General features: G+C 37.4%; 1 protein-coding gene across 1 annotated transcript in view; it reads left to right on the top strand.

Annotated features, from left to right (window-relative positions):
- The window catches only part of LOC134794878 (protein kibra), a 103800-nt gene that overhangs the window by 12976 nt on the left and 64324 nt on the right, over positions 1-26500 (top strand). Inside the window, exons 2-3 of the mRNA XM_063766706.1 lie at positions 7206-7315; positions 23601-23695. Of these exons, the coding sequence (XP_063622776.1) occupies positions 7206-7315; positions 23601-23695 (205 nt within the window). The remainder of the gene's footprint in view (positions 1-7205; positions 7316-23600; positions 23696-26500) is intronic.

The following is a 26500-nucleotide window of genomic DNA, read 5'->3' as shown; positions in this document are numbered from 1 at the left end:
GAATGTGCATTAAGCGGGCCATTCGGATTAAAATATTTCTCTGGTGATATATATAGAGTGGTCTGTCGGGAGACTGCGTGGCACCGACTTTGATGCGTCCCGGTCAGTCCAGGGATAAAATTACTACTTGTACCTACCATAATACTTTTGGAATTCCAGTAACATTAGACGACAGATCAGTCCTATGCCGTAATCTTACATCTTAATTGAGTTGAACTTATTTCGTAGAAGCACTTAGGTGCTGATACGGGGAATATCATTATTTTCTAAAGTACCTCCCGTATCACATTGACAGTGTTACTACGGAATACTTCAGGAATTAGTATATTTTCAATAATAAGCCGTAAAACTATTTGACGATCATTGCACTGTGCTGCATATTTGCGATATCTTGGAAACGGCTCATTTTATTGCTTACTGGTCTATTATATGTATGTAAGGCTCTGTATCTGAACATTTATGACACAACTACATCGTGTAATTATATATATAGAATTGTGATTCATAAATGGAAAAACTACTCTAAATATAAAGAGTTGTGGGCACGTTTAATGTCTAGTTGGAACAATCTTTAAATTTTGGGATATCATTATCAATGTGTATAACTGACTAATAAACGTACATATTGAATTGTAAATTAACAATATTTTTACAGTAATGTAACTATTAAAGAGAGTGTAATACCTGAATCTACTTGTCGACATAATACTGAGTGAATTATAAGAGTGACAGTTGGATAAGAGTCCGAGATAGGTTTTAATAATTACTACTTAATCTACTCGATATGGTTACTCGTACTGTCTTTTACTCTCGTGTTCCGGTATTATTCTGCTTCTATAGGTATTCTAGTTGCCCGTATATGTTAGAGGTTAAATTTAGGTTGAAAAACACTTTAGATGTTTAACCGAAATAAATCATGCATAAAACATAATGCCAGAAGTTGGATAATATAAAAGCATTTTTGAAAATGATCACCAGGTTTATTATCCATAATTGTATTTCGCGAGTAATTAAGTTAGATAAAGCCTTAGAATCAAGAAACGGAGTACCCGTACGCGAACCTTCGCGTCTATTTGCGGGCGGCCGACAGTCGACAGTACGTTGGCCTTCTGTCGTCCTATTTTACAATGCGACGCGATGACATATCGAACACAAATGCTTGCGAATTTAATCGATCGCAGTTTATAGAACGGCTTAGATTAGTTTGCCGTTTTGGCACGTAATGTAGGTATCGGTTAGTAATGTCCAGGGATCGTACATTTTCCAGCGTTTTAGGTGCAGCAGAGTGGTGTTAACGGAATTGGTATAGATAATTTCAACTGAAATGGTAAATTAAGGTTAATATTAACGTAATTAACGCTAATTAATCATTAGGGTTGAAATTATTTATACCAATTCCGTTAACACAACTCCGCTGCACCAAATCGATTCGCGTGGTGTTAACGGAATTGGTACCTATAGATAATTTCAACTGAAATGGTAAATTAAGGTTAATATCAACGTAATAAACGCTAATTAATCATTAGGATCGAAATTATTTATACCAATTCCGTTAACCACCAAAAACGCTGGAAAATGTACGATCATCACATTACTAATGTCACTCTTATGAAAGATCCTGTAAAATTACATAGATATAATTGGTTAATATATTTGGTTAAAAAGGCTTATCATAGCTAATTTTACTAAAAGAAATCATATCAGGAAATATTAAATAAATCCTTAAGCTGGAAAAGGTTGTTGAAGCTAATATAATTAAAACATGTGTAGGAATTAAGTGGCTCCTGTGATGTTGCTTATGTCCATGGGCGACGATGACCGCTTCCCATCAGGCGGCTCGTCTGCTCGTTTGCTGACTATCACATAAAAAAAAGAATTGTCTACACATTGGCCGTCAAAACAAAAGTGGTCGTTGCATCCTTTACGTCACAAGTCTTTGCCTATACACTGTGAATATTTGGGAGACCGAGCTTTGCACGGAATAGTACATTACTACAGAGGCCGGGACGAAAGGGGTTGCCGGCCGAAGCCATATAGACGGCCGAGCGAAGCGAGGCCGAATATGTCTGAGCGCGGGCAACCCCATTTCCCGCCGAGGTATGTTTAGTGCTTTTCTCAAACATGTAATGAATTAAATAAAATAAAAAATCCACGAAACCCAAGTTTTATTTATAGAAAAAACTAAAAGTAAACTACACCCAAAATATAACCAACACGTACCTATATCATTATCACGCGTATGTTTTACACGAGTCGTGTATTTTTACTACCCGTATATTTTCATATATCTTTGATTTTTTCGCCTTGTATCCGTCTGACTGTCGTTTTCGTCACATAAGTTTACATAGTCTTTCATGTTGATATCATGTTTCACATACATCGTTGCTTTATACACGGAGTAAATAAGTATAATTTCCACAGTGTTGATGAATTTGTAGTTACATTCATTTAAAATATGCCACAAAACTGTTTCTAATAAACTGTAAGCCATTTTTCTTAGTTTCTCAAATAATAAAATTGCCATAAGCAACCATATACATACTTCGTCTTTGACTTGGCGGCAGAGGCAGCAAGTTATTAAAATCAATTCTGCTTACGCTGCCAATTCCAACGCCTACGATTACAATTAATATTAATTTCATTATTTCGTCGGAACTCATATTAAAGTCAAAAAATTTACAACGCACCATAAATCCAATAAAACAGAATGAATATTTTTCAACTTTACCTCCATAACAATTTAAAAAATATAACTACGCGTGTTTGAGTAGACCTTTTTACCGCTAACGTTTAGATGAAATATTTTAAATGTTTTTATTTGTGTAGTTAAATTTATAATTTAAAATTATAAAATTATAGAATGTATTATTTATTAAGTTCATGTTGATTTTATACAAATAAAACTGCAAATAAATAAATATAAATAAATAAATTGTTTTTTGTTTTTTTTTTATAGCCGTAGTGGCAGAGTGTCATTACGAACCATAAAGCAAATACTGCCTCTAGTTTTTTTTTAAGGATGAATGCCACGATGCTGTGTCACAAATATCTGTGAAATGAAAATTAAAAAAGAGGACTTTGCCGGCCTAGGCCTGCAAGATGTGTATGAAATTCCATTAACGACCTTTTGTCCTAGCCGCACCTGAAACGTCATACTTCGCAGCCTATTATAAGGAACATAACATCAATATTTCATTGTATGTTTGAGAAAAACATATTAAAACACATTTTGCGCGTTTTCCCAGAGATAAGACCGTTTTTGGTCCTTAACACTTGATGGACACTAGACACCTATAGATAACTATACCTCTGTTGTTATTTTTATCGTACCTGGCGTAGTGTCCATCAGCAGCTTAATTCTTGAAAGTCACAAATTTTGACACCTATCGCATTTGACACCGCGGGGACTACACTATCTCTGTGTGAGTAATCTTCACTAGTGTGCGGCAGGGATTCCGTGACACGGGTCACCGTTTCCAAGAATTTTACTCGCCTTGACGTCCCGCTGACGAGACTGGTTTTGCTACGACGAAACGTTGTAACTATACCTGTCTTGGTCTTCCTCACGAGAAATCGCCTGCTTTCTTTCTCTAGATGCGCGCACGCACGCCCTCTATGCCTCGATAAGACTGATCGTGTTTTGAAATAGACGCTAGCGTTCGGTAGCCGAGAGGGAGTCAAAAACCCATTGGAGTAGTCAAGGGATTGTAATTTGCTAGAGTGAATTATGTTGCCGCAGTGCAATTTATAACATACGCAACCAGTTAGCTGACTCCACTGATTTTGTATCTTTAGCAGATTATCGAATAACATAGAGATTGCGAATTTCTTCGGGGACGAAGTGAGATGAGAGTAAAAATTTCGCTCTGATGAGAATTTGTTGTCATTATAAAATGAGGCGGCATTCTTCTGAATCATACCTTTTGTGATAGACAACAAGTAGGGAGATTTAGGGCAGAATGGTTCTGCCCTTCAAACTACTTATTAAAATTTTTGAAACTTCGGTGAATCCAAGAACAATTTCTGATCTAAACTGCAATATTTTTAAATAAATAGCTACGCAATCTTGGGAACCATCATTTTACTGGACACGAAGGTCAATAATTAGCCAGGGAATATTTAATAACCGACTACCGTTTAAACGCAGTATTAAAGAGAACCGTTAACGCGTACGCGCAGGTTTTATGGATTTCGTCACAATCGGAAAAACGCATGGTTACGGACCGCTTTTTTGTGAAGTGGTCTGTATGAATCATGTACAGTAGATGTCAACGTGTCCACAATTTTCTATCTAATTCCGTCGTAATAAGGCTGAAAATGTATACAGATTACAGATCTTTGACGTTGACCGCAGAAACTGGTAGCGAAGTGGAGCAGTGGTACCTAAATCCCCAATTTCGTCTTGACTCGTCCCTTGTATAACTTGATCTTAAGTATCATAGCAGCTATGCGTAAAGTTCGATTAGGTTATACTGGTTTTCTTAGGCAATGCTCTCTAAACGTTTTGAATCAGGATCTGGGGTCGAGTTGAGGCGGAAACCGCAACATTTTCGTCAGCTTTACGTCACGATTGGAAATTATATAAATATACATATTCTTCGACAATTCTCTGAAAGTCTGAACTCAAAGGGTCACGATGGTATGGCAGGAAATTCCAGCTACTAAGAGTTACATCAGCTCCTTAGCCCAGGAGGCGTTTGTCAAGTATTCAAGAGCGGATCCAGCTTAATTACAGATATTTTTTTGTCCAATGGGGGGTCGCATGGTGAAATTCCAGACCCAGCCCAGGGCCTGGAGCGCCATGCCCCCTTCCTGGATCCGTCCATGCTAATATTCTCTTCGCTTGTGCTAAAAGCGGGACAGTTTGATTACTTACGTATAGTCTTGAGGTAATGTTGCTCTGATGCTCTTAAGAACATAACGAACATTAAATCAATCTTCAATTCAATGAAAAATTCCTTTCAGTCATTGTAGAATCAAACAACTTTATTGCTCTGTTTACCTCTAACCATGTGTACAACACATGTTAAATTCAAGTTAATATCTTAAACAAATGCACCGCATAGGTGCTAAACAATCAGTTCTAAAAAGGACTTAACTCCTTTAGAATATCTTTGACATAAGTCGTTTCTGTAGAGTAGAAATGCATAGCTTTTGACATTAAAACCGGCGCCAACGCACCACGCCTTAACTAGAGAGCTAGGGTTGCGTATTCTTGAGATTTGTAGCTTAACAATAACTTGTATACCTATAACGTGGAATAGGGTTGGTAGCATTGTTAAAATTAACTCAAACATGAAACATGTATGTCCCTTAATCTGAATAAATATGTACATAAACGATTAATTTTATCACTCGCTTTTAATTGAATAAAGGTTCGATTCATCGCTATGAAACGGGGATTAGTCGGGCTATACTAACTCTACATGGCATTTGTAAAGAGAGGCAATGTCATCATTAATGTCAAATTTCTATGAAAATGTGACGTTTATAATGACTTTGATCTGTTTAAGTCAGTGCGGAATTAGATTAGGCGGACTCCAAGCCATTTATTTGTTTTTATCTACAAATTTTTCATAAAAATATATTGCGTTCTAGGTATGTATATGACTATCACACCGGCGGTTTTTGCTCGATTTTTTATGAATTCTCGATTTGATAAAGCTCTTCCATGATTATATATTTTATTATGTACCTTTAAACGTATTGTAGCACCCTGTAGGCGCCGGCCATCATTAATTATCTGGCAACGGCGTACATTTATCTGCATAGCTGCGGCGAAACCAGAAATTTGCACCTGTTGCGATCCGAATACCATTATAGTATCTACTATGTTGCATTGCGTTTTGGGTTTTGCATTTAGCTTTCTCGGAAAATTAGGCGTATTCTCTATGTGAGTGGATATAAGACTGTTTTATTGGCAATCAGATAATAAATAAATAAATATTATGGGAAAAACTTATACAAATCGACTTAGCCCACATTCAGCTCAAAAAGGCTTATATTTTGGGGATGGTCACAGACTAAAATTTTTTGATCCATTCAAGTTAATTTAATATTTAAAACTTTCGCGTTTTGAACACATATTAAGTCACATTATCGGGGGTAATGTTTTGACATTGCTGGGTGGGACATCATCAGTTAGCCGCGACCACGACAGTGAAACCTGTGTCGAAACGTCGGTAAATAAAGGTAATAAAATAAATTCGCGATAGACCGGTCTATAAATGTCAAGTTAGTTTGGTTGTCAAAAACTAACGGATTATACCTATACGGTAATTTTAAACTCTACAACTAACTGAATTTAAAAAATTATAATTGGAAGTAACCCCAACACCCAAACGCACGAAGCAAATTAGTAGAACAGGTTCAACCCAGAAGTAGTAAAATGAGCAGGTCCGAAATAAGTGGTAGATTATTATTTTGAGTTGATGATAGCACTACCTTGGTTTTAATAGTCACAGTGTATCGTGGGAAGAAACCGTATGAACTTTCTTTCTTTTTAACTTGGAGATTAGATTTAATTTGGTCTAAATTGCATTGTTGGGGAACGCTTTTAACTATTCATTATTTTGTTTAAATTTATAAGAGATAGTGATAGAATTGTAACTTTCTGTATGATTCTAAATTGTAGCGCTAACATGAATAATAAAAATGGATCCACGTTACCGATACGATAAGATAAAGTTGTAATATACAGGTGGCCAAAAAATAAGTGCATACCCGTTGCCAGGGAGGTTTTGGGATTAATGATTATACTGAGCAAATTTTACTATGGGACCAACCCCGAAATCGCTAAATAAAAAATTTGGCGGTTTCATACATTTTGGCTGGTCCATTTCCTATGGGAGGGTAAATTTTTTTTCCGCAGTTTCGGGGATGGTCCCGTAGTAAAAGTTGCTCAGTAAAATCCCAAAACCTCCCTGGCAACGGGAATGCACTTCTACTTTTTGGTCACCGTGTATAGAGTTCATCATTAAGTTATAATGATTAAAAAAAATGACTCGTAATATGGCATCTAATCTGTAGATAACCCTGGTTTTGACAATGACAATTAAGTCTGCCATTTACATGTACATTATTGTATATATTTTGTGCAATAAAATTTAAATATTTTTGGGGCTCTCACGTCTACTTATCTAATTGTCTACGACCCTTATTTACTGACATAAACACTAGTTCATTGATTAATGACGTCATTGCAGGTACACGAAGCCACAGACCTTCGCGGATTGCATCGGAAATGAACTGCCCCTTGGCTGGGAGGAGGCATATGACCCTCAGATCGGGCCCTACTACATCAACCACGTCAGTCGTGAGTATTGTTTTTTTAATAAATAGTTCTGAGTACTTATAAACTTGCCATGAATGATTAACTGAAAATACTGAAATAGATGTCATATACTGAAGGAAATGTGATCAAGGTGGCAGAGGTCGGAATCGAACTGGCGTCTTCAGTTTACGTGGCTAACGTCCGGACCACTAGACCACTCGCCCACCCTAGTTGTAGTACAGTGGCGTTCAAAAGTGCATGGATAGATGTCGACCGTAATGCCTTAAGATTACAGTTGAAACATCTCCGTCCACTTTTGAACGCCAGTGTACCTACAGTCACGTGCAATAATATGTTACACAACGAAAGCCGCAAAAATATCTGACACGATCTTATTTGTAGAGCCATAAGAGCGTGTCACATATTTTTGCGGTCTTCGAAGAGTGACAATTATTGCTGGTGACTGTACTTTCCATGATTTCTGATTTGTTTATTATATAACATGTGATTGTAGTACAAATTATATGCATGTAAATTTATAAGAACTGGATTAGGGATGGGTTAGTTCAGTGGAAACTTTCTTCATGGGGGCCAGAAAGTTTAGGAAATTTAAGTGGAGGGCCAGAATAGTAGCAAAAATTTATTTTGATTTGTGATAATCGTGGGCCAATGCCATATAGTATAGCCCATATAAGTACTATTTATTTCATAGGACCGGCGGCGGGCCGGATGAAATCCATTCGCGGGCCGGAGATGGCCCGCGGGCCGTGCTTTGCCCACCACTGGGTTAGTTAAACAAAATAATAGCTGTTCGCTAGCCGGGATAAGAGTCATCTATCAGACTTGACTGTGACTGTGTGATGTACGGAGATCGATAAGGCATAACAACTTAGGTTTAACTTTAGTTACTAACGAGCGCTTCATTCAGTACGCGCTAATATCCTGATTTAAGTCCATATTAATAAAACATCTGAATGCAATTCCACATAGTCCGAAGTCAACACCCACACATACTCATCTCGTTCATTGAGACAACGCTGCAAATTGCGTATTATCACAAACCAATATTTCATGGCTTCACAAAGAAATTGTTTATGTCGCCTAGACTTATTTATGATACGGATTATTTAGTATGGCAGATGAAAAATCGACTTCGCGGGGGACTGGCGAAGGGTCGATGCTTTAGACTTTTTAAGAGCCTGTTCACACTGCGAGTTTTCGCGCGTGGTTGATTTTATATGGAACCTCTATTGCATTTTTCAAACTCGATGGGTTGAATTTTTGACGCATTGCAATCAAAAACAAGACAAGCTTTAAAGCAAAAGAAGACATCGCGAGATAACCTGTTTATTCCCATAGGGTTCTTTTTAAATCTTGCACGTACACGTACCAAAATTCTCAAGTGATGATAATCAATAAATGTATCCTCTTGTCTGCTTAGTGATAAGGATCCTGACCGAATTTTTAGTAATTTGCATGTTTTTCCAAGCACAATTTTTTCAGCTCTGTAGGAACAGGAGGTTTTTTGTACCCACGATTTTTGACCTCCAAATATAAAAAGTTAAGAACGTTGTCAACAAAAAAAAAAGCGCTAGTGGCCTAGCGGTAAGAGCGTGCGACTTCCAATCCGGAGGTCGCGGGTTCAAACCCCGGCTCGTACCAATGAGTTTTTCGGAACTTATGTACGAAATATCACCTGATATTTACCAGTTGCTTTTCGGTGAAGGAAAACATCGCGAGGAAACCGGACTAAGCCCAATAAGGCCTAGTTGGAAGGTCAGATGGTGCAGTCGCTTTCGTAAAAACGAATGCCTACGTCAATTCTCGGGATTAGTAGTCAAGCGGCCCCACGAGCCGTGGCAAAATGCCGGGATAACGCGAAGAAGAAGAAGAAGAACGTAGTCAACAATACATTGTCGCGTTTGAGAAGCGTCATGTGTATACCACCTTAGTTACTCTTATGAATTATGGATCGCGTTGATTCACGTCTAGCCGGTGCAAGAAGCCAGCGGAATCCTTCTACGGAACGCTCGTAAACTGTGTGAAGAAAGGACACTTAAGGGAATATTTTCACGGTTCGGCAAAAAGACGCGTAAATTATAATAGCTACTACTTAGCATCATCTTGAACCTTCTTGAATCTTAATGGTCCATAAACATAGATGGTAGGATCCTATAGATGTTCTATAAGCGTGCGTTCGTGAGGGACAAAACATACGCAATGCGACACTATGATTGGTCGAATTGATTTGTTGCCCACCATAATTCATACTAAATTTACGGTGGGGAACAAAAATAATGTGAGACTGTGACAAGGTCAAACAATAATAGCGCTTTCGCTGCTACTCCTACTGAAGGATATATAAGACTATCCCGTTCGGTCATTTTCCCTCACCCCTCATGCCTGATCCAGTTAGGTAAATACTAGATTCATGTCCATAAATAATTTTTCAAAGATCTGATCTGATCTGATCAAAAGGGAATTCCAGAAATGTGTCGGGTACGTGATGACTAGGGCTTGCAAATATTCGAAACTTCCAGGTATTCGAATATTCGACTTTTACTGACGAGATATTCGAATATTCGAATAATTATTCGAATATTTAAAAAAAGTAAGAAAAGGAACGAAAAATCGGTTTATTATAGTTTTATTCAAAAGCTTTTTTCACATATTGCTAAAATTAATGATATTTTGCAGAAATCCACTTATTGACTAGATTTTATCATCCTACTCTGAAATACCCACGTTTATAAAACCAAGTAAGTACCTAAAACGCAAAAATTAGACATTTTCAATATTTCTTGATAAAACTTTTTATTATAAATGCGTCGTTGCGTGAATTAATATAACTTTAACCATCCAAACACGTATGTAAGAGAGAAAACATTTTAGTAGGTAATCACTAATCATTTTCTGATTTAAATTAACTTCTTGTCGTTAAGAAGCCTGTAAAATGGCCTTTAATTCCATTGTATTTTGAATCTTTATTGACTTTATTAGTCTTGGCAAGTTTAGTTTTGATTCCTAATGGTCGGCTGTTATATAATAAGTTATATAATTGGTATTGGAATATTTAAGGGAAAAAGTTGGCTGACTACGGGATGGATTATTCGTTAGCTAAAGGTGCATGGTTAGATTACCTAGTTCGGTAGGTTTGGTATGATCAAATTTGTGAATTGCGATAAAGGGCAAGGTTTAGACTTCGAATATTCGCTTAAGGTACGCTTTTACTCAATAAACAAAATGATCCTTTATCTTAAAACTTACGTAAAGTTACTTGTACCTAGAAAAAGCATTAGCCGCACCGTAATAAAACATACTTTTTGATTTCGTTTCCTTTTGAAATTGAGTTAGGTTCTTAGGTTTAACTGTATTCACGAAGCCTATTGAGAGGAATACAGTAAAAACATTATTTCCTTCGCATTTGGGTACCTACGGTTCCTCATTCACTGTTAATACCCGGCAAAATACACAGAAACTGTAACTATAACGGATGAAAATAGATTTTACCTAGTAATAAAAAATATTCGAATATTCGAAACCTGAGCGGCCGAATATTCGAATATCAAAACAGGTCGAATATTCGACATATTCGAATATTCGAATTGCAAGCCCTAGTGATGACGCTATTCTTTTAACACTTCTGATAAAGCTAAGAAGCGGCATATAATACAGATTTCTGCAGGTTAATAAGGTAGCTGCCAGACGCGTCACGTCCCCAAAGTAGACCATTTTGTGGAATGTTTCAAAAACGTTAGCATGGGTGGATAGACCATGAATGAATGTCGCATGGTAGGCCCTAGGACGTTTCGCTATCTAATTATTTGTCTCTTCCTTACACTTTATTCATATTAACCTATTTTTTATCTCGTTATCAATAATTTCAGGGATTGGTTTTTTTAATATACATACCGTTCAACCGTCACGGTCGTTCGCAGCGTACTCATTATCATTAATTATCTAAAACACTACATACAATGTGAACCACACAGCCAACACAATCGCCCATATGTTCACGAAACATACGTTAATCCAGTATATATTTATCCTAAGATTCATTATAAATGTTCATAATGGAAGGTCCGACTTACATGGTTTTCTTGTTACGTATTCTCTACGCAACTTCGAACAAAAAAAAAACAGTTGAACCATGATCTCCAATTACGCATACTTCCCACTAAAGTAAAGGTCATGTTACACTAGTGATACCATACACTACAATGTATTTTGAATCAGGTAGCAACCTCTAACGGTTCGCGAATACACGCACCTTTTCGCACGGCGTGCATTCCTATGCATTATTTATAGGATCTTGGAGCTTTTCCGCCATTTTCTTGGGTTTTTCAATTGCTATCGGACCACCCGTGATAGGATCAGTGGATAACAGCTTGTTAGAGCATGGGAGCTAGTTTATGATCTTTTAATATAGGTTTACAATGGCCGATATTAACTATATCACTATTTTGTCTGAGATATCATGGAAATCTACGAAATAACATTTGTTCACCATTACTTCTCGTTGGTCTTGGTGGTACAGTAGAACGTCGATAGCACGAAACTCAAAGGAAACGCCAAAAATTTAGTTTACAACGAATTTTCGCCTTAGAGAGGATAACGACTTTATTCAGAGAGTTCTTATAGGTTTTTGTTCGTCATAAAGAGGTTTCGAGTTAAAGAGGTAAATCAAACGTACTATTCGTATTAACGCCACTTGCACCATACCACTAACCCGGGGTTAACCGGTTAAACCGTTAACCCAGTGTCAAATTATACTGATAACCATGGTAACTCCAGGTTATCTTCAGGTTAGAGAGGTAGAGTTAGACCAAGATAAGTCTGCAACGATTTTGATAGCACACGCAGTGCAAATGTTGTTTTAAACGTCTAACTTCCATGAATTACTAGAGCCCATCCCATTAATATATGCAAAACAGGTAAAATCCAACATTTATAGGCCCAATAAAATTAATAACTCTATTAATTTAGTAACACGTCGACTGTAGTTTAATATGGTATGTAACTGCACTTTATAGATTAAGTACATATTACGTTGAAGAGAACTAGTTTTGTTTAATTTTGTTTAGTTTTGTATTGCTTTAAAATAAGATAGCTGTAAGTGCCTTACTTTATAGTACAAAATGCATTCTGTTCTTTTACTTTTTGACCTTTTTTCTCAATAAACTATTTTATTTAAACTATGTATATTTCTTGTCCGAACTACTTACAAAACTATTTTTAATTATATTGTTTTCGCATAGTAGAATTTAAACGGTACTAATTAAGAAACGAGTTATTATAAGATAGGTACTTATGTTAAAATGAGGTATGCAATTAAGTTTTAATTTATTTATTAAATGTCAAAATAATTTATGAATATACTATAACATCATTAATATCATACGTTTTACTATCTTATACGACGGTAAGGTCAAATTAATTTTGATTAAATGTTTGTGTGTACGATTTAATAAAATTAATAACGATATTTTATCGTTTATGTTATAACGTTATATTAATTTTCAAAAGGGCTATTAACAACTACTACATAGAAGTGAAGGAATAACGATATTAAATAGGAAACTTGGTGGTAATTTCTACAAAATTTTTGCCTCTCTATCTAACAAATATGATTAAACTTGTCTGCTCTTCTCTGTAAATATTTATTTAATATTAGAATCAAGTGAAGCACAAGCTGCTAAAATTGTTAAATTAAAACGACTTTTTAACGTGAAACAAAATCGTTAATGAATATTTTCCTCTAGGTATTAACTGTTTTAAGAAATATTATTGTTAGGCTGTTTGATACTTTATCATACTCGTACTCTGTCCGGCTAGGAATTATGATTTTGCATTTTTTTAAATGTAAAATTTCTTCTCTGTAAATATTTATAAGTGAAGCACAAGCTGCTAAAATTGTTTAACTAAAACGACTTTTTAACATCAAACAAGATCGTTAATGAATATTTTCATCTGTAAGGGGCTGTCCCTAAATTACGTCATCGATTTTTGACGATTTTTGACCCCCCCCCCCCTCTATAATCATCCAAAAATCATGCTTCAAATGGCCCCATTTCCTCCTACTTCATGCTACCGTCATCCGATGTCCAGACCCCCCCCCCCCCTAATTTGAAATGACGTAATTTATGAATAGCCCCTAAACTGTTTTAAGAAATATTATTGTTAGGCTGTTTGATGCTTTCATACTCTATCTGGCTAGGAATGCTGAAATTGCAACATTTTTTTTACATAAAAGGATAAGAATCCAATGTTCTCATATACCGTTATAGTAAAATAGCAGTAACTTACAGGCGTAGCGATAATTTAACCGAGAAAACCAGCACAATAATATACATAACTAAAACTCCACCGAACCTGATTATGCGAATATTTTATTACAATCCTTGCTTGTTGGGTAAATTGAGTGGTTATTTACGGCGTTGTCGCTGTGCGGTGTTGCCATAAGTTAGGTACATGCGTGTACGCAGGTTTTGCGTGCTCGGCGTCACAGACAAGGGAATAATAAAGATTGTTAGTTGAACCATACTGTTCCATAGAGTCAACTCTAAACCCACTAAGGGCGTCAGAGATTGCATATACATAGGTACTTGAGAAAATTCGACTGCCGCCGTGGCCCGAGTGGCCGAGTGGTCTAGGCTTCTGGCGAGAATGCAGAGGACGCTGTCTTGATTCCAGATGCCCAGGGGCACTAGAGTCCTTGGCCATTTTTCTTTCGTGTATGACATTTATTTTAGTTTATTGTTAGTCTCCATACAAACACGCGTGCCTCAACCTCTTGGTCTCCGTTTATCTCAGGCGGTTGTAAAAAAAAGTTTTGCGGTTTCGATTTTATAGTAGAAGGTAGCTGAAGTTTAGGACTAAAACTAGTACACTACTACTAATCAGCTTCATATAGTTAGGCCTTCAACCAGTCCGTAGCTGACCATAATATTAACTTCTTTGTAACCGCCTAAGTTAAACGGTAGGTCTTATAGTTACACACTTACAGATTTTCACTCATGTCATAGTTCAACTACTGGACTGGAGTTGGACTGTTGATTCTGGTATACAAGCGCTACTTTCTAGACAAGATTTAGACCATCCATTGCCACATTTCCGAGTAGTGGTGTGAAAATATATTTTTATGTGATCAGGTCATCATGCTCGCAATTTGGTATTTAAGGGGCCCACTGTTTTGATGATTACCAGTTTGCTGGACGATAAACGCAAAATTTGACAGCTCCGAACAACTGACAGTAGTCTGATATCGTCCGGCGAACTGGTAATCTGTGGGCCCTTTATGTCTTTATAGCAAAATACTACAGTGTATACTATTAAAACCGGCCATAACCTAGGATTCTCTAGCTAGGGACAGAAGCCCCTACAAACTTAATTGCCAGATTCAACATATGCAAATGCACCCGCTTATGGCCGTGGCATGTACGCCTCTAGATCTTCGATAACTTTCCATTCCACACAAAAAGGGTTCAAGTAACATGATTATTCTATGAACATATGCCCTTTTAGAAGCAGGGTTAAGTTACCGTTACATTTCAAAAGGGCTTTAGTAGTATGATTGACCTATATCGATACGTCCATTTATAAGCAGAGTACAGTGGCCATTACATTTAGTTATCGACTCTGCCTCGCTAATTATAGATTAAAATCGTAAATTGAGACGCAGGATACATTTATTTGAGGCTGCATACAAATTTCTTGTGGTAGGTCGCTGTTATCGCTTGTTAGTTGAGTTTAAGGGCGCATTACTTTGTTGTTTGTGGGCAAATGCTAAGTATATGTATCTAGTGCTAACATTCTACGAGAGATGGCGTTGTGGTGTTAAAGTAATCTTTTGATAGTACGCGCTGGGTTCTGTTTCATGCATCCTGTTGGATTTTTTAGGATCCAGTCTCCCTAATTAGGTGTTTGAGCGGTCAAGTTACCGTCGTCATTTTGTAGTATTAGACTATCTTTTACCAGGTGTGATAATTCTAGAACAAGGTTTTCTATAATTACAATCTACCGGAGTCTCTAAAATGCTACAGTTTTTAAACCACATTTGAAATTGTATGACTTATCACGAAAAACCAATAAAATCCACGAGTTTTTTTATAGGTCAAAATTTTAGACTTAGTTCAAATTTGTCTTAATTTTTGTGTCTGAAAGTTCGGGGTATTTTTATACACACCAAAATAACGTTTTGGTCTATGTAAATCACAACTAAAATCCACGCACAGTCCCGTATCCATAACTTTAGGGAACAGACAACTTTTTTTTTTTCTATGACTCTTAGTTTCAGTAAAAGCTAGTAAATTAGGTATGTTGACCTTACGTGGTCGCTGCAAGTGTGTTGCCCCTAAGCCTATGCCTTGCAAGTTATTTTACGGCCTCATATCTCGGTATGCGATCTTCCACTATTTTCTACATACGCCAAGCGATATTTATAGTCTGGTGTAAAAAGTCGTATCGGACTTTAAATTTCTATGAATTTTAACCTTTTTAACTGAGTAAGGTAGACTCGTACCCGGTTTCAAGAAGATTCTATAGAAATTTGTGGTTTTTACATTAGGTTGTCTGTAAAATGAAAATTACAAACTTTTCTCTTTTGACTAGTCACTTACGAGATTTGTAAATCAATAAAAACAGGTAGGTTAAGTATCAGTAGATACATTAGGAGCTACCTTAAACGTCCCATAAAGTTCTCATTTTAAGTGCGTTTTCTATCGCTTTACCTAATTAGTTTCTGAATAATCCGGTATATGGCGGTGTGTAAAAACGATTAAAGGGCTCTGTACAATGCTTCTAAAATGTATAATATAGCTGTGCTCGGTAGTGCTCACGTGCTCAGTCTAGATTGGTCTAGGTATCTCCATTCCGATAGTGAATGTTCAAAACATAACGTAACTTAGCGCTTAAGCTTTCTACATGCCAAATTTCATCACCATTGGTCTTACACGTTTATTGGTTTAGCCTTGTCAGGGCTGACAGAGACTAAAAAAACTGTCTTTATTGGTTTTATATTTTTTGCTCTTCAAATCCAGCGGTCAAAGTATAGGAAAATTCTTGAATACATTCTATAAATAGCCTCTAAAGCCTCCTTGTCGCCTTTGAAATGACGTCGTTGTGTTTACAACGGAAACATGATGACTTACTCTCCGAATATTTGTAGACAAACATTCCATCATATCAAAAGCAAGGTTAACTTGGCTGCAAGTATTTTGACTTGAATAAAATGATGAATGGTACTGCAGTGAGTTGAGGCGGGCAAAACGCCCATACAGTGTAAACGTAGTACATACTAAGGTTATGTACTGTAAACTTATATGTGAAATAAATGACATTAAATAACTGAATACAAGGCCTTAAGACTGATTTATAAATTAGGTTTCTTGTAATACGCTTTCTATCAATTTCTTTTCATAAACATATACAGATAATGTCGATAAGGTTCAAACAGTTTATTGGGTGGAAAAGGAATTTTCTACAAAAATGTTTTGATAAAGTATTTTTAATGAAACTTTTTTTAAATAATAGTTGGGAAAATGAATTCATTATCGGATACAGGAATTGTTTTGTACCTTAATTATTTTATCTCTATAGTTTAGGTTGTTAATTAAAAAATAATGATAACTAAATGATGTAACTAGGATTTTACACCTAGTCAGGCTTTGTGATACAACTATAGGGGAGACCGAGATGAGTTGTAACAGAGGAGAGTTGTGACATTGTCGATTTTTTGGAATCTAATAACTGTTAGCGAGCTCGCAACAGTGTGCGTTTGTTAGCTCGTAACTTGAACTAACAAACGCGCGCTATTGCGTCCAAGTTTTTAGTTAATAGATTCCAAAAGATCGACTATGTCACAACTCTCCTCACATCGGTCTCCCCTACTACTAGAATCTAGTAGTTTTCATTAACATTCTTGTGAACCTATTTCGACTTGTAATAAGTAGGACTGTGATTTGATGTACCTAATGTGACTGAGTGTAATCTTGAATCGTAGCCAAAATCACAATCATACATCGACAAACGCCAAAAGAAAAGAAAAAAAATGTATCGGGATGACTGATGCTACGAAGTCACGTGACTATTTCCATACATTTTTGAAGTCACGATTGGCGTTTTCTATCAACGATTGTCGTCTTGGCTAGGCCGGTCGTTTAGTATTAGCGGTTGGCGTTTCGCGGCAGTCAAAATACTGGCAGGTTCTAATCTAACTATATTATATCGGATGGCGTGAGGTTTTTACTGCGTGCGGCTGATCAGGCTTTGTTTCGAATGAGTCACGTGTTCTGCCGTATTTTTAATTTTATAGGTCTGTCATGCATTCCACGTTTCATTTAGTTTCCATTCATTCGTGACAAAGTGACCGTCGACTTCGTCGTGCTGGTCGGTTTCTTTTGAATTTTCTTTCTCATGATTGTTACGTGAATGTTGGGGTTGTTGTGTGTGGGGGTAAAAAATTCAACGATCTAATCTAATTACACGACTTTAGGCTTCCAACGGCTTCTACAACTATCCCTCATAGGGATAAATTCGCCCTTGTACAGTCGACGTCATAAATATGTTTACACTTTTGCACCTTACTCCTTTGTAATAAGCTAATAAGGCGAAAAATGTAAACAAATCTTTGGCGTCGACTGTACTATATTTATGTTCTATCTGATACCTGTATTCCTCTCTTCCGCACAATAAAGCGTTACTTACTTACAAATTTAAATATAAGGAAAACACACGAATGAATTCCATTCATAAAGTGGGTATGTACTTTTACAGCTCGGTGTATGTATATGTTTCTTCCTAAATACCTTGCTATTTCAGTGGCGGTGTTCCATGTTTCAATGTATGATTTGACAGTGTTGTAGGTACTATTTATACCCAGAGTTAAGGGGCCCACTGATTAACAGTCCGCCGGACGGTATCGGACTGTCAGTTGTTCGGAACTGTCAAAATTTTGTTCTAACTGACAGGCCGATACCGTCCGGCGGACTGTTAATCAGTGGGTGGGCCCCTTAAAAGGAGTCTACAAAGGTTCATTGGGGTAACTTCTATAGCGGGATAATTTTGAAAATGGTAAATACATATCTAACAAAACTAGACGACTTTCTATTGTAGCAACGTTATAGGGTTCGTGAGCCCCCTTAGGGCGCACCAGAGAGTGGATCAGCTCTCTAATAACGCGAATTAAAAATTGCCTACTCCAGAGCACACAGTCGCTGTGGCAGAAATCGGTCAGGAGAGCATCATCATCATCATCATGTAGCAAAATAGCAACAGCAAGCAAGATGCCTTGGTAAACGTTGCAGTAGCGTATGTGTTGCTACAGTATGAAGTGCCTCTGGTTTGGTATGGTAAGAGTACTGATTACGTATGTTATACACTTGATGAGTGCATTCAAAGCCGCCATGGTCAGCATGCTCTGATGTTAGTCATGACGCTTTCCTGTGTTTATCGGACCGCGGTCATCAGAACACCAACAATTAACTATTTGTAGGCCATCAGACTTGGCTTATTTATAATATACGAGGCAACGAGTAGACGAATCGCATGATGGTACCTGCAACAGCACTTTTTTTATACCACATCGGTGCCAAACAGGCATACGGCCCGCCTGATGGTAACCAGACTTGTGTTGTCGCGTTGCCGGCCTTTAAACTGCGGTCTTTTCTTGAAGGTTTGAAGGTCGTATCGGTCCGAAATTACCGCGGGCGACTGTTGATTCCATAGTAGTAGTATTCGTTCATTCCATAGCTGGCTTGGGCGGAAAATAGGTGAAACAACCATGACACCTTGCACAGAACCGCGGATCCATAGCATATCATAGGCACGATCGAAAACAACAGCTAATCTAGAATTGACCATTCAGAATCAACCTTGTGTCCAGAATTCGCGCTCCCACATCTAAAACGCCCTATCTCCCGTACTGTCACGGTCGCTTATGACGTTATCGACAGATGCAATTGAGAGTAATTGAAAGATCGACGCGCGTAGTTAGACTGTCACGCGGCCCGCGAATGATGCGATGCAGCTGGTATGATTGTCGCTATGCCAGTGGTTAAAGGTTAGGTTGGACTAGGAATGTTAGAATCGTCGTGTCATCAGCAGCACATGAGCCATTTTATTTTCTGTACACTACACTTTTCGTTTCAGCTTTGAGATTTTTTTTTATCTACTCGGATCACGAGACCTATAAGAGAGAAAGCGTCCCAAAATTACCATTTCTTTTTTTCCATTCCGTCGCCGTCATATAGTCTATGAAAAATGTAACGGAATGAAAATACTAACATATATTTAATTCACAGATTTTTTCCCCAAATTATCTTTTTAATCACAATTTCGGCACGTGTTTCTATTTGTGTAATAGATTACAATCTTTGTTTCGATTAACATTTTAATTCTGATTCTTTTTTCCTGTTTTCGTAAGTCGCTCAAAAACAATATAGGTAACCTTCATTGACTTTTTTTTCTGTTTTGACTATGATGGTTGTTTTGAAAAACAGCCTCGTGGTGACTACTGTAGTATGAACTTTTGACAGTTATGATTTGTCTGTTACATTTATGAAGATATAAGTTTAACTATAGGTACGTATGTACCTAGGTTATTCTTTTATACGTAATCCAGTGACAATGGCATGTAAATTGTACATATGCTATACGATAAATCACTACACTTTATAAAACAAAGTCCACCGCCGCGTCTGTCTGTTTGTGTGTATGTAATTATGTATGTCCGCGATAAAGTTAAAGACATACTGAACGGATTTTCATGCGGTTTTCACCTATGAATATAGTGATTCTCGAGGAAGATTTAGTTGTATAATCTGTTAAGGTTTTGTGTCTTAGTTTCATAGGTATAAGGATCAATTCATAACGCTCAAATTCTTATAAAAGTCCGACTGTAACATTTTAGTATTTTTTATTATAAATTTTAGTAAACATACTGACAAAATACCTAATCAGTATAAAATGCGGTATTCATTTTTAATGACTTTCAAAGCATCTAATTAAATAATGCAATTGTGGTTTTTTAAATTTGTCTAGCGAATAGCGATATTTATCGATATTGCTAATATCCCATTATCTAATACGTAGATCATTATTGCAAATCGTGGCATAACTAAGCTATGACTCATTCGATATCTATATTAATACCGATGCTATCGATACTTATCTATTAGAATCGAACACACTTTTCTGACATTGGAGAGTGAATTATACCTAATTGAAAATAAGGTATAGGTACATAATACATATTATTTTAGCATCAGGTAACGATTTCGAAAAAAAATATTAAAGGAAAAGAATGGAAAAATGTACGCTTCCGGCAGGACTTGAAACCGCATCCTTTGCAATCCGTGCATTGCTCTTAACCAATTGATATTCATTAAAAATAAAATAAAATTGGAAAACTTCGCTCGAATTCGATCCGTCAACAATTTTGTAAATAACAGTAAAGAATAGCTTTGTAATACAATATTGTATGGTGTAACCATTGGCATAAAAAGCTAAAGGGTTAATTGACCGAGCGTTAGCGAAGGTCTACGTTACAACTTGGGCAAAAATGCTTTCGTAGGTCCGGATGTTCTCATCTACAGGTCGCAATTCTCAATCGATTCTCAATTCTCATGAAGTTTTGTAAGTTTGATGATTTTATAGATTTTTTGTCGATTCAGTTTTTGGAAAATTTTCAAAATGGCGGAGTCGTACATTTATTCAGTTTAAAGATATCCTCGCGAGGTCTACAGCTCACAGAGCCACTATAGTCTGTATCATTAGGTATTTAAATAAAAGTAAACAAACAATTTGTAAATTTTCGGGTAGTTTATTGGTTAACCAACTAAATAGTAAATACAAAACCGTCTGGATCAGTCACTGAACGACCTGCCTTTAACCTACATTATTTGATCATGGTATAATAATATACTCCGCCTGGTACTCCATTCCCGTCTTTTCTAGGTCACCTAACTGACACGGGCCTACGTCATCATGCGACAGCGCTATATGATAATATGCGATAGCGCTATATATAGCGGCCATGTTGTTGTGACGTAGGCCCGTGTCACTCTGGGAATGGAAGACCATGTTTTATTAGACTATGTATTTGATCATGTAATATTTACATCTACCCTCAACTGGCTTAAGGAGCCATTTGAGGGTAGATTTTGTTTACTTTTATTTAAATACCTAAAGGAACGGGTAGAGGGGAAACGCGGCCAGTGTCCTGAAAACAATGCCTCAGGCTAATTTAGGTTTAGACTTATGATAATTCCCTAATTGTGCAATAATATATGTATTTAACTTAGTAATTAACCAATTTTTTCCTTTAAAAATACCTAAAGATACAGAGTATAGTTAATAATGTTAATTACCTAATATAAGTTTAAAATGTACCATACTTTTCTGAAAAATAAATTAAAAAAATTAAAATGAATGGACAACAGCCGTTACGTTCCACAGATGTTTGAACTTCGCATATTCGCCATTAGTGCAGGTGAACAAACTGGGTATGTGTGTCAAGTTCGCAATGGAAGGGTGCCAAGCAAAGATCAAAGTGCCCTTTCGGCTGCACTGAATTCTCCACGTTGACGCAGGCCTTATCTGATTTGAAATGGAATTAAACTTGATCAAAAGGTATTTTTTTAAAGTTATGCAATTGGAAAGAGACCTAAGGTCTTTTAATTAAGGTCATTTTTGAACCCATAATATAAAAACCGGTCAAGTGCGAGTCGGGCTCACGTTCCAAGGGTTCCGTGCATTACCCAAATTTTAACAATTAAGTAAATTAAAATTTTAACCCGTTGCGGAGATAAAGGGAGGGGGAATGGTCAGACAGACAGATGCACGATCCTATAAGGGTGCCGGAACCCTAAAAATTAAATAGGATCAGGAACATATTTCTGGAGACGCGACATTTGAAATCATTTCCTCTATTTAATCAAGAAACATGCCAGTAGTTTTAGCCAGAATAATTTCGACTTCCTTAGGTTAAATCAGCAAATTTCTTCATTCTGGAAAAATCACCGCCTCACTCGCAACTTTGAGATGAGCAGCCCACTGTTCTACACCCTCGCATTTTTTTTAGGGGAGACCTAGGAGGGTTGTGACTATTTTCACAGTAACGAACATATCTCAGAAAAAAAGTAGGTACACCACCATTATGATCTTTATTATCTCGCTTTATATGAGCCATTGGCACATACTGCATCAAAAATCTGTCACAGGTTCCTAGGTTTTCCCTACGTAATTTAAAACAATGATTTTATTATTAGACGGTTCTGCTAAGTACAAAACTAAATACCTAATCAACGTCATTATCAGTTATTAAGTTTTTCCGTACTGACATTTGACGTGTGCGTGTATGGTTTAACATGAGTGCATTATGCAACGGTGCAGTCCGATCAACTTTCGACCCAACTATTTGAGCCAAGGTTCGGATGTCGGTAACTAGTAAAGTAGTATGATGTTTTAGAGGACTGAAAATTATAGAAGTCAACAAAAAGCATAACAATGAGGTGGGCTATCGTTGTTATAGCCGGACCAAACTAACACTGCGAGATTTGTAATGACACAGTGTGTCATGACAAAATTCTATGAAAACATAACGTTTATAATGATACTTTTTTACTTTGTTTTGTGCAATTCGGTGAAAACTTGGCTTAGACGGACCCTAGAAATAACAGGATATTTCAAGAAATTAATATTATCAATTTTATTACCCTACAGTCCCTACACAGTCGGACGTTATGCCATTTTTGACAAAATTGATAGATTGACTTATCTACTTATCCCATATATGCCCGGAATTAGTTTTTAGTCGAAACTCTTTATGACGTTACGAGCTCATACTCCTTATGTCATGAGTAGGAGTGAGTTTTTGCCAGCGGATTGAAAACAATCCAATAAACATAATATATATAGGTTATTGCGAGCCCATTATATTTCACTGCTGGGCAAAAGCGCCCCCCCTGTTTATAGACTGTACTAAAAACCACCTCTTCTTCTTCCTCGCGTTATCCCGGCATTTTGCCACGGATCATGGGAGCCTGGGGTCCGCTTGACAACTAAACCCAAGAATTGACGTAGGCACCAGTTTTTACGAAAGCGACTGCCATCTGACCTTCCAACCCAGAGGGGAAACTAGGCCTTATTGGGATTAGTCTGGTTTCCTCACGATGTTTTCCTTCACCGAAAAGCGACTGGTAAATATCAAATGATATTTCGTACATAAGTTCGTTCGTTTCGTACGAGCCGGGGTTTGAAAGTCACACGCTCTTACCGCTAGGCCACCAGCGCTTCTGTACTAAAAACCACCATTCTCTTTATTTTGCAGAGGTGACGCAGCTAGAAGACCCGCGTCTAGAATGGCTGAGTATCCAGGAGGCCATGTTGAGGGAGTACCTCAACACGGCGCAGGAGGCGTTGGAGGTGAGTCTTAATATTATATACTAACTAACTAACTATTTTGGCTCAGCGATCCAAAGAGAATCTTGGCCTCCGAAACGAGAGGGTGCCACCTGTACCGATCCTGCGCAACTTCCTGCCAGTTACTGACGCGAAGCTCAAGCAGATTCGCCGGCACACTGTCTCCCCAGAGATACCTGGGCCGACCCATACATAAGTGCTAAATTCCATTGAATATGCGGACTTTCCGGACATCCGAAGTTCTTTTAGTGTTTTGGTTTTTAATCCTTTCGCGTCATCCTAAAACGGCGGAATGTGAGAAGGTTGATATTGGGCTGTAGCCGCGGCGTCAGAGTTGATGTCTTTGGCGAGAAATAAATTCAGTCAGTTTATGCGATTTAACCTATTTCTCTTATTATAAGTCCTGTAGCTACTCAGGCTTGATAGTTGAGCGTTTTCCAAAAAAAAATTATATTTCATCCATTTCTTCAAAATATTGACTTCTCGGGCTCATTTTACTCAGAATCATTTGTACATTCACGCCTCATACATGAAAAAATGTGTCCCAAGATTTCCTTTCCAGATCGTCACATTTTTGTATGAATATTTTTTTTATTTGTATGAACATGACGCACTGGAAACGATTCTGACAGTGAACTACAAATGATTCTGAGTAAAATGAGCCCAAGAAATCAATATTTTGTAGACATGAATGAAATGTACATTTTTATTGGAAAACGCTCAGTTGCGCAGTGTGCCTAAATAGGCTAAAATTTTAGTGCATATTGTTTCTAGGCTTTGTCGCGAGGAGAATGTGGAACTTCCCAACGGTTTGCCTGTATTTAAACAATTTTGCAGAAAAAGTAAACAAAAATTTGGACGTAGTTCAGCAAAAAGGATCCAACCTCAAAAATGACTTAATGACTTTTGTTTTTGAAAGAAAGTAAATTTCTTTGTGCTAGCTTTAAGTGGCGTCGAATTTTTAATAGGTAATACCCGCCGCCAATACTTCACCATCACTCTTAAAAAGATTGACGCTGTCATAATGTTTAACCATAACTGCCTTATAATTACTTTTTCTCCAACTTTAAGGTCAAGGTCACATTTACCCATTTACAGTTAACTTGAAAGAGGTCAGCGCGAGTAATTGATCAATCAGTATCATTTTGTTTATTTGCATAGCCATGTTATCTATCATTTGACGTCAATCAGGGGTCGAGGTCGGGTGACCGGTGATCTAATGGCATTCCATATAGACTGGAACAAATGTGATATGATATTGTACACGTTGGAACAACAGATGACGTCTAAAACTTATCTACACACTACACAGTCCTACTATCATTGGCTTAATCCTTTAGGTACTAGACGACAACAACGAACAAGATTTATTATTATGGTATATTGGACAAGAGTAAGTCTACTTTTCTACTGTGGCGGACACGAGTGGAGATGAGAGGGTTTAACCAATATCATTGATTGTAAATAGTAATCCACATCTCTTCTCCGTTCCGCTGAATTACAACCAATGCTATTGGTTGAATCTCTCATCTTTGCCCGTCTCCGCCTCAGTGGAAAGGCAGCCAAGGCCCGGCGCCGGCGCAAGGGATCATCCGGCATATTGCTGAGGCGTCCTCAGGCAAGCCTAGGTATGCTTGGGGATGCCTCGGCATCCCTCAGACGTTCTCAGGCATATCAAGCCCTAGATTTGAACATGCGAAAGCATGTCTTCAGTTTATTATTTTTTAACCCTGGGCTACATTTGTACACCACCATCCATATTATATTAGGCCCTCATCACGTATCAAACGTTGATGTTTATACACGATAACGGGATTCTCACGGTCGTGGTATGTTCGACGTACGTGAGATGTTTAGGTAAATCATAACAAGGACGGATTTGACATCCATATTCCTGTTGAGACCAAAAACAATTTTTTTTACCATTTATATAAGTACTTATTTTTAAGATGATTTCTTAACGCTTCTCCGGTACCAATGGTTGGATCTTGAATAACCCGCAATTAAATCTCAAGAATTAGTAGGTACAGTCCATTGCCAGCCAGACTGTTCCCTGCTAATATAGATCTAGGTACCTTTAAAGCAAAAATGACTAGTCAACTAGGTTAACTGGAAGAGATTCCTCTATAGATAGGGACATGAAACTAAAAACGACAAATTATAAAAGGAACGCCCCATTCAGCAAGTCCGCCTGCATGGACCCATTGGACCCTATTACGCGACGTTGCGAGAAGTACACGCCAGGTTTGGAGTCTTTTGTGGAATCAATGAGCCGTGCCGAACGCGCCCTTACAGGCCTTCATGTCTACTTACTTACTGACTTACTGAACCAGAGAGTTTCTTTTAGGCCATGACTTCCCTTTAATAAAATATTATTTCTATTTGGTCCAGATGTCTTTGAAAAAACAGGGTCATTTTAAAAAATACAACGAATTGAGTACAGACAGCATCCATATTATTGGATGAAACTACGCACCAAAAGAATCTGCTACCCTGGAATACATTTCCTAATAGAGATATATACAGTTCGCGTTTATAAAAATATCTGTCACAATCTAAAGGGCCCATTACCAGTTCGCCGGACGATATCAGCCTGAGTCGTTCGGAGCTGTCAAATTTTGCGTTTAACTGACAGGCTGATATCGTCCGGCAAACTGGTAATCAATGGGCCCCTTAATTGTTCTACATAAAGAGATATGTCTCTATTATTGAGCTATTAGAGAATGGTGGATACTTTTGACGCATAGTCAGTTCCGTTATTTTAATATCTGTGCCTCGCCCTTCGAAATTTTAAAGTCATTCAAAAAT

Source organism: Cydia splendana, chromosome 11, assembly GCF_910591565.1.
Source record: "Cydia splendana chromosome 11, ilCydSple1.2, whole genome shotgun sequence".
Classification (NCBI taxonomy): Eukaryota; Metazoa; Arthropoda; class Insecta; order Lepidoptera; family Tortricidae; genus Cydia; species Cydia splendana.
The sequence above is the reverse complement of the archived record's forward strand: the minus strand, read 5'-3'. Positions and strand labels throughout refer to the sequence as shown.